General features: G+C 31.0%; 1 protein-coding gene across 1 annotated transcript; it reads left to right on the top strand.

The window, feature by feature from the left end:
• Window positions 1-6,539: 6,539 nt before the first annotated feature.
• On the top strand, window positions 6,540-15,366 carry LOC107630218 (very-long-chain aldehyde decarbonylase CER3). The gene is made up of 11 exons (XM_021118646.2): window positions 6,540-6,857; window positions 7,109-7,338; window positions 7,422-7,654; window positions 7,750-7,969; window positions 9,028-9,149; window positions 9,267-9,523; window positions 10,928-11,035; window positions 12,170-12,376; window positions 13,430-13,540; window positions 14,741-14,914; window positions 15,021-15,366. The coding sequence occupies exons 1-11, from the start codon at window positions 6,807-6,809 to the stop codon at window positions 15,207-15,209; spliced, it is 1,902 nt and encodes a 633-aa protein (XP_020974305.1). The 5' UTR covers window positions 6,540-6,806; the 3' UTR covers window positions 15,210-15,366.
• Window positions 15,367-17,307: the final 1,941 nt, after the last annotated feature.

Here is a 17,307-nt window from a genome sequence, read left to right as displayed (position 1 = left end):
GTTTGTGAGTCGCAATCATTAAGTAATTTTGGTTAATTCTGGATTTAAATAAGGTGCATTTGGTTTGTACTTGTTTTGAAATGAGTTTATATTATGAATTTAATTTTAGGTTTATTCTGAATATGATTTCGGTTCATTCTAAATATAATTTTGGTTCATTTCTGAGTGAATTATTTTGTTACGATTCTTCTTGTTTCACTATCTTAAGAGGAATAAAACCAAAAAAAAGAGAAAAAAAATTAAACAAAAAAGAAAAAAGAAGAAGAAAAAATTTCTCAGAACTTCTCATCATGTTCTTCTTTTCTTGTTTTGTTCATCTAATAAAATAAAGAAAAAGAAACACATAATGCTGCAAAATCACTTGATGAATTTGGATGTGTTTTTGTTCATGATTCAATTTTGTTTGTGTTTGTTTTCGAATTAAGTTTGTGTGTCGCAACCAATAAGTAATTTTGATTCATTCTGGATTTAAATAAGGTGCATTTAGTCTATGCTTGATTTGAAACGAATTTACATTTTGAATTTAATTTTCGGTTCATTTTGAATATAATTTCGGTTCATTATGAATATAATTTCTGTTCATTTCTATTCTGTACAATTCAAAATTCTTCCTCCTCACCTTCTACTGCTTCTTCACCAGGGAGAGAAGGAGGAAAAGAAGAAAAAAAATACATCAGCAACAACAACAAAAGAATGAGGAAGGAACGCGAAAAAGAATGAAGAGGAGGAAGAGGAACGCGAAGAAGAAGAAGAAGACGCTCCGTGCGTAAACGAGTGTGAAAAAGAAGAAGATGAAGAAGAAGCTCCATGTGTAAATGAGCGTGAGAAGAAGAAGAAGATGTGCGTATAATCACACTTTTTTATTGAGAGTGATTTTTGTTGGTGTTGGACCAACTTAAATGAACTTGAATGAAAAAAATACTTGGATATGTAGTAACTCTGGGTAAACAAACATGAAACAAAATCATTGTTATTTAATTATTGTGCATGTAATCTAATGAATATTATAAGTTGTTAAAAATATGAGATAATATTACAGTTAATATTTAAAAAAGTAAAATGCTAAAAAATATTGTAATAATATTCAATAAATATACAAACAACAACAACAAAGCCTTGTCCCACTAAGTGGGGTCGGCTACATGAATCAAACAACGTCATTGTGCTCTGTCATGTATCATGTCTACAGAGAGATCGTTTACATGTAGATCTCGTTTGACCACCTCATGGATGGTCTTCTTAGGTCTTCCTTTGCCTTTTGCCCTTTGTTCATCTTCCATCTCATCCACCCTCCTGACTGGATGTTCTATCGGTCTTCTTCTCACATGTCCAAACCACCTGAGACGCGATTCAACCATCTTTTCCACAATGGGTGCTACTCCAACTCTCTCCCTTATATCTTCATTCCTTATTTTATCCAATCGCGTATGACCACTCATCCATCTCAACATCTTCATCTCTGCCACAATCAACTTATGTTCGTGTTCCCCTTTAGCCGCCCAACACTCCGTACCATACAGCATAGCCGGTCTTATAGCGGTGCGATAGAATTTACCTTTAAGTTTTAAAGGCACTTTTTTGTCGCATATAAAACCAGATGCACTCCGCCATTTTGACCGACCTGCTTGGATCCTATGATTTACATCCTGTTCAATCTCTCCATTATCCTGTATGATGCACCCAAGATACTTAAAACTTTTAACTTTTCATAGGATGTTTTCTCCAATCTTCACCTCTATATTTGGGTTTTCCCTTCTCAGACTGAACTCACATTCCATATATTCGTCTTGCTACGGCTTATCCGCAGACCATACACTTCTAGAGCTTCTCTCCATAACTCCAACTTCTTATTTAGGTCTTCCCTTGACTCTCCCATAAGGACGATATCATCAGCAAAAAGCATGCACCATGGCACAGGCTCTTAGATGTGCTCTATGAGTACTTCCAAGACTAATGTGAAAAGGTATGGACTTAAGGATTATCCCTGGTGTAATCCTATACCAATAGAAAATTCCTCTGTCACACCACCTTGAGTCTTCACACTAGTTGTGGCCCCATCATACATGTCTTTAATTGCCCGAATATATGCGATCCTTACTCTCCTCTTTTCTAAAACCTTCCATAAGACCTCTCTTGGTACCCTATCATACGCTTTTTTCCAAATCAATAAACACCATATGTAGATCCCTTTTATTACTACGGTACCTCTCCATCATCCTTCTTAATAGGTATATCGCTTCAGTGGTAGATCTGCCTGGCATAAATCCAAATTGGTTCTCTGCTACTTGTGTCTCTTTTCTCAACCTCCGTTCTATCACTCTTTCCCATAACTTCATAATATGACTCATAAGCTTAATCTCTCTATAGTTTTCGCAACTTTGTATATCCCCCTTATTCTTGTAGATAGGTACCAAGGTGCTCTTTCTCCACTCATCAGGCATCTTCTTTGACCTTAAAATCTCATTAAAAAGCATGGTTAACCAGTTTATGCCTTTTTCTCCAAGACCCTTCCAAACCTCAATCGGGATATTATCAGGTCCTACTGCCCTGCCATTTTTCATCTGCTTTAGAACCTCTTTTACCTTGAAGTCTCGAATCCTTCGATAGTAGTCAAAGTTTTGATCTTCTTCCCTTGTGCATAATCGACCAAGGCTCGGAAGAGTCTTCTGTCTCTCATTATATAACTCGTAGAAGTAGCTCTTCCACCTTTCATTAATCTTCTCCTCTTGGGCCAATACCTCTCCATCCTTATCCTTTATACACTTAACCTGATCCAAATCTCTCGTTCTTTTTTCCCAACTCTTTGCGATTCTATATATACCTTTTTCTCCTTCTTTCGTGCCCAAAGACTGGTAGAGACCCTCATATGCTCTTGTTCTTGCTTCACTTACAGCCACTTTTGTCTCTTTCTTAGCCGCCTTATATTTTTCCCAATTATCTACATTGCGGCATAAAGACCACTCTTTAAAGCATTCCCTTTTTATCTTTATCTTTTCTTGTATACTCGCATTCCACCACCAGGACTCCTTGTCTATTGGTCCTATTCCTTTAGATTCACCAAAACTTTCTTTTGCTGTTCTTCTAATAACTTCTGCCATCTCCCTCCACATCTCTTCCGCGCTTCCATTCTCATCCCACTTTGCCTCTTCTCCTATCCGTCTTAGGAAACTTCTTTGTTCCTCACCTTTCATCCGCCACCACCTCGTCCTTGGGTTCTTCGTATGATGTCTTTTTCTCAACTTTTGCTCAACGCGAAAATCCATGACGAGCACCCTATGTTGTGTTGTCAAACTCTCTCCCGGGATAATTTTACAGTTAATGCAAAATTTCCGGTCGACTCTCCTCAACAAGAAGAAGTCGATTTGAGAGCTTGTCATGCCACTCTTATAGGTTATAAGATGTTTGTCTCTCTTTTTAAAACATGTATTTGCGATGAGAAGATCAAAGGTTGAAAAAAAGTCCAAAATAGTTTTACCCTCGATATTGATCACCCCGAAACCATGGCCTCCGTGAATACTCCCATATCCAGTCACTTCTCTCCCAACATGGCCATTTAAATCTCCTCCTAAGAAAATCTTATCTCCCAAAGGTATGCCTTGAACCAAACTCTCTAGATCCTTCCAAAACCTTATCTTGTGTTGTTCGTCCGAACCCACTTGCGGTGCATAGGCGCTAATCACATGGAAAACACCTCCCTCCATCACAAGTTTGATAGAGATGATCCGATCTCCCATCCTCTTGACATCCACTACGTCCTTCTTCCACTGCTTATCCACAATTATTCCAACCACATTCCTATTCTTCACCTTTCCTGTATACCAAAGTTTGAAACCAGAAGTATCCAACTCCCTAGCCTTTGCACCAACCCATTTCGTTTCTTGTAGGCACATAATGTTAATATTCCTCCTTGTCATGGTGTCCACTACCTCCATGGACTTTCCTGTTAGAGTGCCTATGTTCTATGTCCCAAATCTCAACTTTCTGTCACTTCGACCTTTACCTTTTACTTTGTGAACTAGCTTATTTACCCTCGTCCGTTCACGAAAACGCGAGAACCCTTGCTCATTTAACACTACATCCGGGCACCGATGCAGCGGCTCTTGCTTTGACACCGTACTCGAGTCATACGGCGCGTTGCTTCCGGGCAACAACCTAGCTTTAGCGCAATAATGTCTTTGATTCATGTCATGGGAGTTCGACTATATTTTTATGTTGGTTGCCGAGGACCTAACACAACCCTCCTCCTTTATCCGGGTTTGGGACCGACTATATACCGCAAGTGTAACATAGGCGGAGTTAATATTCAATAAATATATCTTATATTTTACTATGCTGTATTTTAAAAGATTGAGAGTAAAAATAGAAAAGAAAAATGAATTTAGATGGTAGAAGTAAAATTAAAACTTGTTTAAAATGTGAAAATTAAATTAAATTAAACTAAACGTTAAAGATATTAAAATTTTTGAAAACTTTAATATAATAAAAGATACTTTATCCTTATAAACTTTTATCATGTTTGTCAGCTATTTTGTGTGTACATCAATTTTTCTCAAAACATCGAAATGAATAACCCTTTCTTCTTCGAGCAATATACTTGAGAGTATATATAGTCATCTTTTAATTAATAACACATTTTCTAAATTATCCCTGATTCTTATGAATTTCTCCGAATAAAATAATAAAATAAAAATAAAAATATGCAATTTCACTCCCACGCACAAGGCCCCAATATGGAGTTTTAAATTGGGTAAATTACATAAATAAATAAATAAAGTGAATGCTAAAATTATTCAATTATAAAATTTTTAAAATGGTTACATTTTTATAATATACTTACTCTATATAAAATGTTATAGAGAGTAGAGATTTATGTGAAAATTGATTAAGATCATAAATCGTTAAAGGTAGTAGCGATTTATAAAAAAACAACTTCAACACATAAATCACGACAGACTATAACAGTTTATGAAAATATTTAAATTTTATATCCAGATCTACTAAATAAATACATAAACTAAATAAATAATTTTAACTAGTAAAATCTAAATATTAAAAAATTTATTTAAATTTTAAAATATAATGTTTTAAAGTAATGGATAAATAATACCTATTTTTTTCTTATCCAACTTTATTCAATTGATTTGTCATTGGCTTAAAAAAAGTTGTAACATTTCTTATTCCACTATAAGCTAATTGAACTTTAATTAATTACACTTCAATTTAAAATCTTACATTTTAAAAATATTTTAGTTTTTCTAATATTGAGATTTTAATATCTGAATTATTTTTTATAAAACTAGGAATATGATATAAATTCTTGCCAACCTATATACTCTCTTAACATGTATCAATAAATAATTTTTAAATTTATAAGAATTATAAGGAGTTATATTGTTATCAAATTTAGGGTGCAAAAGAAAAAGATAATTTTATAGTTAATGTTCATGAATAGATACAAACACATCATGCTATGCCTCACCATACATGTCAATTTACACAAAATATAATGTAAAATTTATCCATATATCTTAATCTTAATTTTTTTAAAATTAATATAATTTAGATAAAAATAAATTTTAATATTAATTTAAACATTTTGAAAATCACTTATATATATATTTTTTAAACCACATAATAATATTTATTTCTTAATATTTTGTAAAGTTTTGTACATAAATCATATATATGATTTTTTAAGCCAATATCAATTAATTGGATAAAGTTAGATAAAAAAAATTATATATTATTTACACTTTAATTTAAAAATAAATTTTAAAATTTAAATATATTTTTTGAATATTTAAATTTTAATATTTAAAATTATTATTTAATTTATGTATGTATTTAGTAGATTTAGATATAAAATTTAAATATTTTTGTGAATAACTGCAGTTTATTATCGTAATAACATAATTAATGTGTTGAAATTATTTTTTTATAAATCGTTACTGTCTCTTGTAATTTATGACCTTGGTTAAATTTTACGTAAACTTTTTATATTCTATAACATTTTATGTATAAATTTTAAAATTTTTATATCCTATAACAGTTTATATGAAATAAGCACATAATCGAAATATAACTATTTTAAAATATCGTAATTGAGTAATTTTCACCCACATGTCAGTGATTTGTGTAAATAACCCATTAATTAAGGTTTGGTTTGCTTGAATGGAGCCCGAATTAAGCAAAAGTACAGTTTGAACCGACATATTATTTCTAACAAGTGTCGTGCCACTGCCAACTCCCAACCGTATGAAGCATTTATTACTATAAACGAAAACATTATGATTTAGGTACATCTCCCTCCAGATGTGCCAAGTTTAGCCTTGGAATGCGTATCGCAATTCTATTCTATTCTATTCAATAATATCATTATAAGTTTCTCCTCTCCAAATGCTGTTCAGTAATTGTGTGTAGTCAAGTGTTGGGAGGTATCATATTGGTGGGGAGCTGACAGACGATACTAACTAACTTCAACATTTAATGCTTTTTGATTCATTTAGCCTTATTATAAATCTACATGTTAGGAAGAAGGTGGAAGAAGAGAACACGGGTAATTAAGTCAAGAGGTTGATTGTATTATTAGAAAACGATACTACCTATTACTCTTTCATAGGCCAGTTTCTTTAACCCATTGCTTTCCTGCTTTTTTGGGACTCTCTCTCTCTCTCTCTCCCTTTCGCTTCCTCTTTTTTTCTCTACTTGATCACTTGAATACAATAGGATCTACTGCAGTGTCGACATTTTACAAGGAGATTCCAAAGGAGAAACAGATAATTAAAGGGATATAAACATATACTTTCATGGGTGCTCCATTAACAGCTTGGCCGTGGGAGAATTTGGGGGTACTCAAGGTATGCTATGCTCTTTTTTTTTATCACATTTTTTAAATAAACTACCATTATAATTTATCAACGATGCACAAGAAATCAAATAAACCACCAAATTAGTCATCGGTACAGAATATATATTGAAATATGAAATAAATATTGAAAATGATTCAAATTATAATGTATTTATATAAAAATATATGATCACTAATTTGATAGTTGACAAATCTAGCAACTTTGGAACTGATTTTTTATTATTTTTGTTTGATGGACAGTATGTGTTATACGGGCCATTTGTGGCAAAAGTAGTGTACGAAAGATTTTACGAGGAAAAGGAATCCATCCCCAACATGAGCTGGTGCCTTCACTTGCTCATACTGTGTGGTCTTAGGGGTTTGCTTCATGTCTTCTGGAATTCTTATTCCAACATGCTGTTTCTCACACGGAATCGCAGAATTATCCAACAGGGCATTGATTTCAAGCAGATTGACAAAGAATGGGACTGGTATTTATAAAATGGGCTCTTATTATTATGTGCTATATTTTTATTATTTCTATTGATGATTACTTTAAATGTGTGTTTGACAGGGATAACTTCTTGATTCTCCAAGCACTAATTGGCTCCTTATGCTATTATATATTTCCCTTCTTTCAAAATCTTCCTGTATTGAATGTGAAAGGCCTTGTTACTGCTTTGATTCTTCATGTGGGAATATCAGAGCCACTTTATTATTGGGTGCATAGAAAGTTTCATGGGGAGAATCTTTTCAATCGCTTCCATTCACTTCACCATTCATCTCCTGTACTACAGTGCTTGACCGGTATTAATTAAGAACCACAAAATAAACATTTCTTGAAACATTTTGTTAATATCTTAGATTTATTGTTTATTATTTTGTGTTGCTTCTTGCTGCAGCTGGACATGCAACAGTTCTTGAGCATCTTGTGTTGGCGATAGTGATTGGAATACCGATCCTTGGGGCTTCTATGATGGGATATGGGTCAGCATGTTTGATATATGGTTACATTCTGGTTTTTGATTTTCTCAGATGTATGGGCCATTCCAATGTTGAAATTGTTCCACATCAGCTGTTTCAGACACTACCATTTATGAAATATCTCATATACACACCAACGTAAGTTACTATATTAATTAATTTGGAGTTTGATGTCCTATAAGTCTCAACATATTAATTGTTAGACTTCACATAAGTAATCCGCATTGGGGTTGCTGAATTGGTTAGCAACTTTGCATATTTGGTGAAGATAAGGGTGGAAATAAAGGAAATTAAATGAAATATTTTAATGCGGTTATATAAAATGAATTGTGATGGTTACACTCACCCTTTACTCATTTTCTACATTTTAAACCACCAAACTAATTTAGTGAAACTCATCAATTCTCCAATTGTATTCCCTTTCACAGTGCCCCTAAACGTTCAAACACTGTGAGTGATCGTAAATAGGGGCATGAGGTTTGGTATGTGTTAAGTCAACGTGTTGTAAAAAGAAAAGCAGAAGTGCAGAACACGAAAGCCATGTGGGTCACAGTCTCACAATAATTTATGGAAAGATAACTTGTGTAATTTTAAAAAAAATATATTTTTAATGTTTAATTTTATTTATTTTTTTAATATTTAAGATTTATTTAATTTTATCTTTAATATTTTAAATAGAATTAATATCCAAGAATTCTTAATTTTAACCTAAATAAAAAATATTAAAAATAAATATTAAATATATATTTTTTTAAAAATTATAAATATTAGAGATAAAAAGTATGTCTTACTTTCCAAGATCCAAATATAACTAGGAAAAAAAATAAACCAAGGTGAAGGCCTAATTTACATTCAAAAACAAAACAATGGCTAAAGAAGATTTCTTTGTCACAAGTCTTCTTTTCGTTTATTACTTATTTATTTTTACTTTTTTACTTTCTTTTTATAGTTTCATTTTTATTTGAATACAAAATTGACTTGAAGTATGATTATTTATTATTCATTTCATCCAAACTTTATTTCATATCTAAATTCCATTTTTCCCAAGCTCCAATAACTACCGAAAAAGAAGTACGGAATGGACAAGCATTTTTCTATGTAGTTCCTATGCGAGCAACAAAATCAATTCATATATATTTTTTTTTTGTTCTGTATCTTAGTGTTTTTTTACCCAGTTTAATTTGCGTTGTGTGCAGATATCACAGCCTACACCACACTGATAAGGACTCTAATTTCTGCCTCTTCATGCCTCTGTTCGATGCACTAGGAAACACGCTTAACACCAAATCTTGGCAATTACACAAAACAACAAGTTCAGGTCAAGATGAATTAATATGACACTGTAATTGCTGTTTCAGGACAGCTTTATACAAAGGCAACATTATTATATATAAGACTAAATTGTGTAGTACAAAATTTGCATGTGGTTTTGCAGGAAAAAGTAGTAGAGTACCGGATTTCGTTTTCCTAGCACACATAGTGGACATCACATCTGCTATGCATGTTCCATTCTGTCTAAGATCCTTCAGTTCTTTGGCATTCAGAACAAGGTTCTTCTTGATCCCATTTTGGCCACTTGCAGTGGTGGTTGTGCTATCAATGTGGCTTTGGTCCAAGACCTTTCTACTCTCATTTTACTACCTAAGGGGTAGGCTGCATCAAACATGGGTTGTTCCACGCTGTGGTTTCCAGGTCCGTGTCAATACTAAATAATAATGGTACCCTCCAACATGCTTCCATTTCTTTCTACATAGTAGGAAACATTTTAATTCGTTTTAAAAGCATCGGATTTTAAATCCCATATTTCAGCCGCTAATATATTTTTATTATTTAGATTTAAGAATTGTTTTTATTAGATAAATTAATCTTTTTGTTGGTTTTTAGATAAATTAATTTATTTTATAATAATATTTTTTTAGGTTTAACTATTTTATAATAATTTTTTTAAAATTTATTTGTTTAATATACATAATAAAAATTTTATTAATAATAACAAAAAACTAAGAGAAAAATGTCTGAGAAAAAAATAAATAACTTCCTATTTTTTAATTCAAAAATATATAAGTTATTGATTAATTAAAAATATAAAAATGTCTCTAATATTCTAAAATATGAGATATTTAAATTTTTTTATTCAAAATATATAAAGACATCGATTCCTGAAAGAAATTTAGATATATCATATTTTAAAAAGTAAAAAATATCTTTATATTTTTAATTAATCAAAAATTTATTTATCTTCGAAATAAAAAGTCAAACCTATCTTATCTAATTTATCCAATGGAATCAATTGTTGAGAATTTTAAAGTAGTAAAAATTTGTTAATAGCTAACATATTCGATCTAAAATTCATTAGGAACCAATTTTAGTATTTATTCTTAAAAAAGGTGTAGGATTAATGCTATTTCAACATTAAAATATTTAAAAGTTTGTGATCGTAATAAATACAACAACTTCTAGGAATAGAAAACACGAAGTTACGACGAGGTTACATCAAATTTAAAGGTAGGTTTGAAAAGTAGGTTTTAATTTAAAGTTCTGTACTTAGATGTTGAAAATCATTTTAGAAAATTAAAATATTTTAAATTAAGTTATAAAAATATGATATTTTAAAAATTTTATTAGTAGAACACAATATTTTCTAGATCGCTGTCATTACGTAATGCTTTTCTCAAGTAAGGTCTAATCTAGTGACAACTTTTTGTAAACAAATCACAACAGTTGTTATGTGGAAAATGATAATTAATATTATTTTGATAATTATAAGGGGAATGCTAATTAAACAATGATCATCTTGAACAACATAAAAATATATATCTTAATTTAATACTATTAATTAAATTTAAGATTAATTTACTTTTTTAACCCTATTAATTCACATTGTTCATATATTATTTAAAAATATTGTTGGTCCTATACTTTTCCTATATATATAATACAAGAAAGCTAAGTAAAGAGTGGCATTATCATTTGTTATTTTCATTTGATTGGAGCTGATTGAATTAAAATGTATATGATAAACGATTTGTTTTGAGATTCCGGAACATTTATGAATGATTAGGACATTAATCATGTTTATGTGGGTGGTGGTGACAGTACTTCTTGCCGTTTGCTGGTGATGGTATCAACAAGCATATTGAGCAAGCTATCCTCAGAGCAGACAAAATTGGTGTCAAAGTCATCAGCTTGGCTGCTTTGAATAAGGTAATTGGAACATTAAATGTCTTCATTCTGCTCTTTTCTGATTATGGTTGTTGTGGGTTTAAATGCCCTACATACTACACCTCCTACTGCTTCTTCATTGCCCTCTATTCCTTTCTTTCCATAATAATTGTTGTTTTTCTCTTTCATTAATCATTAATAATATAGCTATCTACCTGAGTAAAATTAGAATTTAATTAATATATGTTCTAAAAATATGAATTAAAATTATTAAGTTTTATTTTGTCTAAAAGTAAAAGCTTGATGATTTTATAAATGTGAAACAATTCTCATATTTTGAGTTAGTTTTTTATCTAAGTTAATATTTATTTAATTTTTTATATGGTATCAAAATCAAATTAAAAGTTATTATTGGGCAGACTATCTCACACCACAACGAATTCAAATTGTCTTTAAATTTTACGTTTTAAATATTTGTTTATTGTCTAAAATTAAAAGCCTAATAGTCTTTATAAATATAAAGTAACTCTTTTTTTTAAACTAATTTTTAGCCTAAGTTAGGCCTATTTAATTTTTTATAAAAATTATAAATTAAAAAATATTTTATAAAAAATATAAACAAATTAAATTTTTAATATATTTATTATATATTTATTGAAAAAAAATTAACTTTTATTTTAATAATTTCAACTTGGGTCGTTAGAAACATATTAGCTAAATAGCTATAGTTACATTAACTTGTGTTTACATAGATAAAAAACATTAATTCAAATGATAAAGGAGCTGAGTTAACATGTGAAAGGTTTCCATCATTAATAAATAAATCAATAAATAAGAAGTTAAAAACTTCAGCTTCAGTTTCTCTGGTACAAATTCTTTGTATTTCATACATTTCCAGGATTATTATTATTATTGAGAAATTCTACCTATATTTGCTAGATCGATCTAAGCGCCCATGTATTTAGAGTCATTCATTAGTCATTACTCATTACTGTAGCGACGACAGCTGCTGTTGTTTTTGTTAGATCAATAATTTAGTAATATTTATTTTCAATGTTTAAATTATTTGTCTTTTTCTAAAAATATTTAAATTCTTTTCTTGTCTTTTTAAATTAGTCTCTTTTTCTATGAATATATGTGTGTGTTAACTGTATATACGTACCTACATACATACAGAACGAATCACTAAATGGGGGAGGAAAACTGTTCGTGGACAAACACCCAGAGCTTAGAGTTAGGGTTGTGCATGGCAACACCTTAACTGCAGCTGTGATTCTTGATGAGATTCCAGAAGACGTTAAAGAAGTTTTCTTAACAGGTGCTACTTCCAAGCTCGGTAGAGCTATTGCGCTTTATCTCTGCCGAAAGAAAGTTAAAGTTCTGGTAATAAACTTTTTCATTTATTCTCAATCTGTTACTGCCTCACATCTTACAATTTTTATTATTAGTGTTTTAAATAAAGGCAAATTAAATTTCTAATATCAATATGCCATTAATTAGTTTTACTTCTTAGTAATCAAAATATGGTAATTAAATAAAATGAAGTTATTAACAAAAAAAAAATAAATACAATCCAAAATGCGTAAAGGTACACATGCAAAATTAGAAGGAAAAAAATATATCAAAATGTAAAACCTCCACATTCAAATTGTGAAAATCTAAAAGGTTATATTAGGTAACTAATAACTTTTTTGAATAACATGAATAACGGATCCTAAAATTAGCCCAATTCAAGTAAACACATACACTATACTCCTAAATTATTCATCTAAATCTTAATATTAGAATAACCATCCACACACATAGTGAAGTGAACATCTAATATATCCATTATTCACATTGTTTAATATTTTCGTTGTCTACCTATATTTTTTCAAATCTAAATTTGAAAAATAAATACATACCACAAATGATATCTCTTTTAAATTTGAAACATTTATTGTTCGGCATATGTTTTGGGAGTACTTTAGGCATTTATTTGCATTGGATGTATCCGGTTTGATGTGAGATGGATGTAACAATATAATGGGTGCCTAACGTGGTTTTATGTACGTCAGATATATATATTATATAGACATACATTCGCAAGAATTTGAGTATATATGTTTAGAGCAACGCTGATTGATTTTCATAATCATAATTCGTATCTAACATGGGGTCAGTTGTATTTATGGTTTGTGCTTTATTTATGATGTAGCTGCCAACCAAATGTAGTTGATAGTTGATACCTCCCATATGATTTATTTATTTAATTTCTTTGGCTCTTCTTAATTTTGGAGTGGTTGTTTGGTTGGACGGTGCTATTTTTGTATCTGAATGAAACACTAAAAGATGCAACGGCATCGTGAGTCTCTAATCTTATGATGCCATTAGTTAGAATTTTCTGTAGCTTATATGCAATTATTATCACTAGTAACTATAATGCGTAATTTGCAGATGTTAACTCTTTCGGCAGAGAGATTTCAGAGAATTCAAAAGGAAGCCCCGACAGAATACCAAAGCTATCTTGTCCAAGTGACAAAATATCAAGCAGCACAAAACTGCAAGGTACAATAATATTTCGGATTTCATTAGTTTGTTATTCAATTATTCCTCAATATCGGTAATATTAGGAAACAAAAAAAATTAAAATTTATTTTATTTATCATTTATTAATTATTATAATAATTAATAAATAATAAATAAAATAAATTTTGATTGTTTTTTACTAAAGTTTTTTGTTATCAAACATTTCCAATTTTTAAATAACTAACAAGAGATTTTAGTTATAATAAAAATATTTAAGAAAAAAAAATTATCTTTTTATTTTGTTAAAAAATATTTTTTCTTATATATGTTTTTTCGAAAATCTGTGACCACCTTGTTGATTAATTTCCTTTTTGTTTTGTTGGGAATTGATTTTTTAATATATATATAAATTGATGAAGATTATTTTATAGGAGTTTACTCCATTATATACGGTAAAACTTTTTTATTATGATTTCAAAGTTTAATAATTTATCTAAAAAATAAAAATAATTATTTGGATAATTTACTATAAAGTTTCTTAAACAAATTACAAAGAATATTTTTATATATTCATCTGGACATATTTTTATAAAAGAAGTCATGAAAATCAATATTCAAGAAAGAAACTGAAATATCTATTAATAAATAGGGTCATTCTAATATGATAATGTTATGGTGATTATAGTGATTATTTTTTAAAAAATGTTGCTAAAATTAAAGTAATATTATTTTTATTTTTAAACAATATTTTCTAAAAAGTATTATTTAAAAAAAATATTATCAAAATATAAAATAAAAGCATTATTTTAATAACACTTATATAATTACTATAACCATTATAGCATAATTATACTAAAATCTATCAAATAAATATTAGCAACTAAAATAATTAGATATATTATTGTCTTCTCACATACTTATATAATAGGCATTTGAGATTATTGGAGCATTCTAACATTTATATGTAGAAATATGTATAATTTTTAAAAAAAAAAAAAAAAGAAGTGATATTCTTTGTAATATAATTTTAAAAACCATAACACCAACAAACCCTTGATTGGTGTTATTGTAGGAAAGAAAATATACCGATTAAAACTCACATATAATTAATTTCACGTAAAATTAATAGTTAAGAGCCATTAGATTATTTAACTATTTTCAACCATCAAATATACCGCCATGAAATCTGGCATGTAATAAGATTTTGTGAATGCGATATTTTAATATATGTTAATACAGACCTGGATTGTTGGTAAGTGGATCACACCAAGAGAGCAAAACTGGGCACCACGCGGAACACATTTCCATCAATTCGTTGTTCCGCCAATCTTGCCATTTAGAAGAGACTGCACTTATGGTGATCTTGCAGCCATGCGGTTACCCGAAGATGTGCAAGGCCTTGGCAGCTGTGAGGTTAGCAATTCATTCTGTCTTTCTGTTACCATAGTTGTTGTACATTTTGTGGTCCACAATGCAATTGCAGTTACAATAATATATCATATATGTTTGTTTGACACAGTACACAATGGAGAGGGGAGTGGTTCATGCTTGCCACGCAGGAGGAGTAGTACACAGTCTTGAAGGGTGGACCCATCATGAAGTTGGGGCCATAGATGTTGATAAGATTGATGTTGTGTGGAAAGCTGCACTCAAACATGGTCTACGACCAGTGTCTTCCGGATCCACCATCAAAGCCAAAGGAAATTAAATTTGTAATCCAATTGATGTATCTGTTTTTCAATTGTTTTCTGCTCAAACAAAAACAATTGGAAACTTTAATTAACTTATTGAAAATTATACTAGATGTCAAACTTAAATTTGAGGGCAAATGGAAGAATTGTGCATCAAAGAAATTCAAAGACACAATGTGTGCATTTTAAGGGTTTTCTAGCTAATTTGTGTGTCATGTGGTATATAGTCTATAACGCTTTCATTTTTACGTTAGTGGTCATCATTGATAAAGCTAAGGTTAAATTCATAAAAAATTATATTTTTTTTTTATTTTATTGTGTACATATTTTTGTACACATTTTTTTATGCTATATATATATATATATTGGTGTTCTAGACTGATTTATTACATAAGATTAGACACAACATTTGTCACCCAATTTCATGGCCACATAGCAGGATTGTCAATTTCTATACCAGATACTTCTAGAGAATGACAGTTATGAAGATTGCAGGAATTTAATGAATAGTGGGATGTCCACTACCTAGGAAGGCCCAATAAGGACAACGGATATATAAGGCAAGGATCGACCTCCTAGCATGTGACATAATTTTACCCTAATATTTTTCATACTGTAGCCTAATTGCTAATTTGGGCGTTGGAGTGATTTTGCAACTATCATCCCTACCGGCTCGTAACCGATCTCCTCACTTAGCCAAGCTCACGTCTCTCGATTTTCCTCTCTCCCTCACAACACCTTCAGGTAACGACATAAGATTTGCATCATCTGTGGGGACTAAAATCGTGGCTGGCAATGGACGAACTCCAGAACTCTCCTGGTGAGTCTGCGGAGGAGAGAAATAATGACACGATAAGGGGTTGTTATGTCACTAAGGACGGCCATATAATGAGCATGGTGAATGCTATGTCCTCCCAAAGCCGACACCAGAGCCCCAAGGGATGAGCGACACTTGTTGGAGAGGTGCCCGTTCGGGGGCACTGGAAATGACAACGCTTGATTCAAGCAAGAACATAGATACCAAGTTTAGAATTTCGAAAGAGAACTGATTGCTTGAAACTGCTATAAACCTGAGTCAAGCTATGAAGCCCACTCCAAAATGGAGCCACAGGGAAGTGATCGCGAGGTCATGAATGCGAAGGAAGCATGAGAATAGGGACAATCATTGCATGACCATTCCTACTACGGGAATTACAGGCCATGAATCGATAGTGATAAGTGTTACTTCTTTTGATGCTAGGATCATCAAAGTATGGTTCACAAAAAATTTTGACAAACCTACACACATGAGGTACGATGGCATAAAGGGACTTGCAATAGCACATTACTAACTTCGATGCAAGGATGAACCTGGTGGGGGTAGCAGATGCAGTTCAATGTTATGCATTCCCGGTAATTCTAGCCAGAATTGTAATCCAGTGGTTCAACTTACTCTTTCAGAGGTCTATTTCGACCTTCTCAAACATCTCACAAAAATTTTTGACCTAATTCACCCCTTAGATAGTAAAATCTAAACATCTAATAAATCTTTTAGGGGTAACTCAACAAAGTGATGAATCTAGCTAGAAGTACTTAGACCATTTTAATGATGAATTCTTAAAATTGACGGCCTAATGAACTCTGTAGCCAGCCTCTACTTAACAAACACATTGATAAAAGAAGATTTTTGAAAGATTTAACCACAAAAATGGTATATAGATGATGCAAGAAATACAAAATGTGGCAAGAGTACATTAATGACGAAGAGGTTAGTATGGTGGTAACGACCAACAAGGGACACCCCACTAGCCAACCGCCTCACTAACCGATGATTACCCAGCTCGGCAAGAAAAGTTAAAAGGAACAGACAGAAAAATTATAACAACCTAACTTTCAGCACGTCATGACCAATGTTAATCATCAGGCATTACTATTCAGTCGACTTATGAGTTCTAGACTCGGAGTGTATTATATAAATTGAGCATGTTGTATGCATTGTAAGCGGCTTTGAATATCTTTATGGGTGAATGTGAGTTAGTAAAATAGATAAATTATGTGACAATCACAGACAAAGAGATGAATAGATTATACATAATGTTGCCAAGGCTTTCATATAGACATATAAAGGGTAATATA

The sequence above is a fragment of the Arachis ipaensis genome, chromosome B3 (genome assembly GCF_059453495.1).
Source record: "Arachis ipaensis isolate K30076 ecotype BB chromosome B3, ASM5945349v1, whole genome shotgun sequence".
Classification (NCBI taxonomy): Eukaryota; Viridiplantae; Streptophyta; class Magnoliopsida; order Fabales; family Fabaceae; genus Arachis; species Arachis ipaensis.
This window is presented reverse-complemented; position numbering and strand designations above follow the sequence as displayed.

Excerpts from the sequence above, each read along its gene's own strand:
- LOC107630218 (XM_021118646.2), top strand. The coding sequence starts at position 6,807 with ATGGGTGCTCCATTAACAGCTTGGCCGTGGGAGAATTTGGGGGTACTC. Across the intron at positions 13,541-14,740 it reads AAGCAGCACAAAACTGCAAG|ACCTGGATTGTTGGTAAGTG; the intron begins GTACAATAATAT and ends ATGTTAATACAG. Across the intron at positions 14,915-15,020 it reads AAGGCCTTGGCAGCTGTGAG|TACACAATGGAGAGGGGAGT; the intron begins GTTAGCAATTCA and ends TGTTTGACACAG.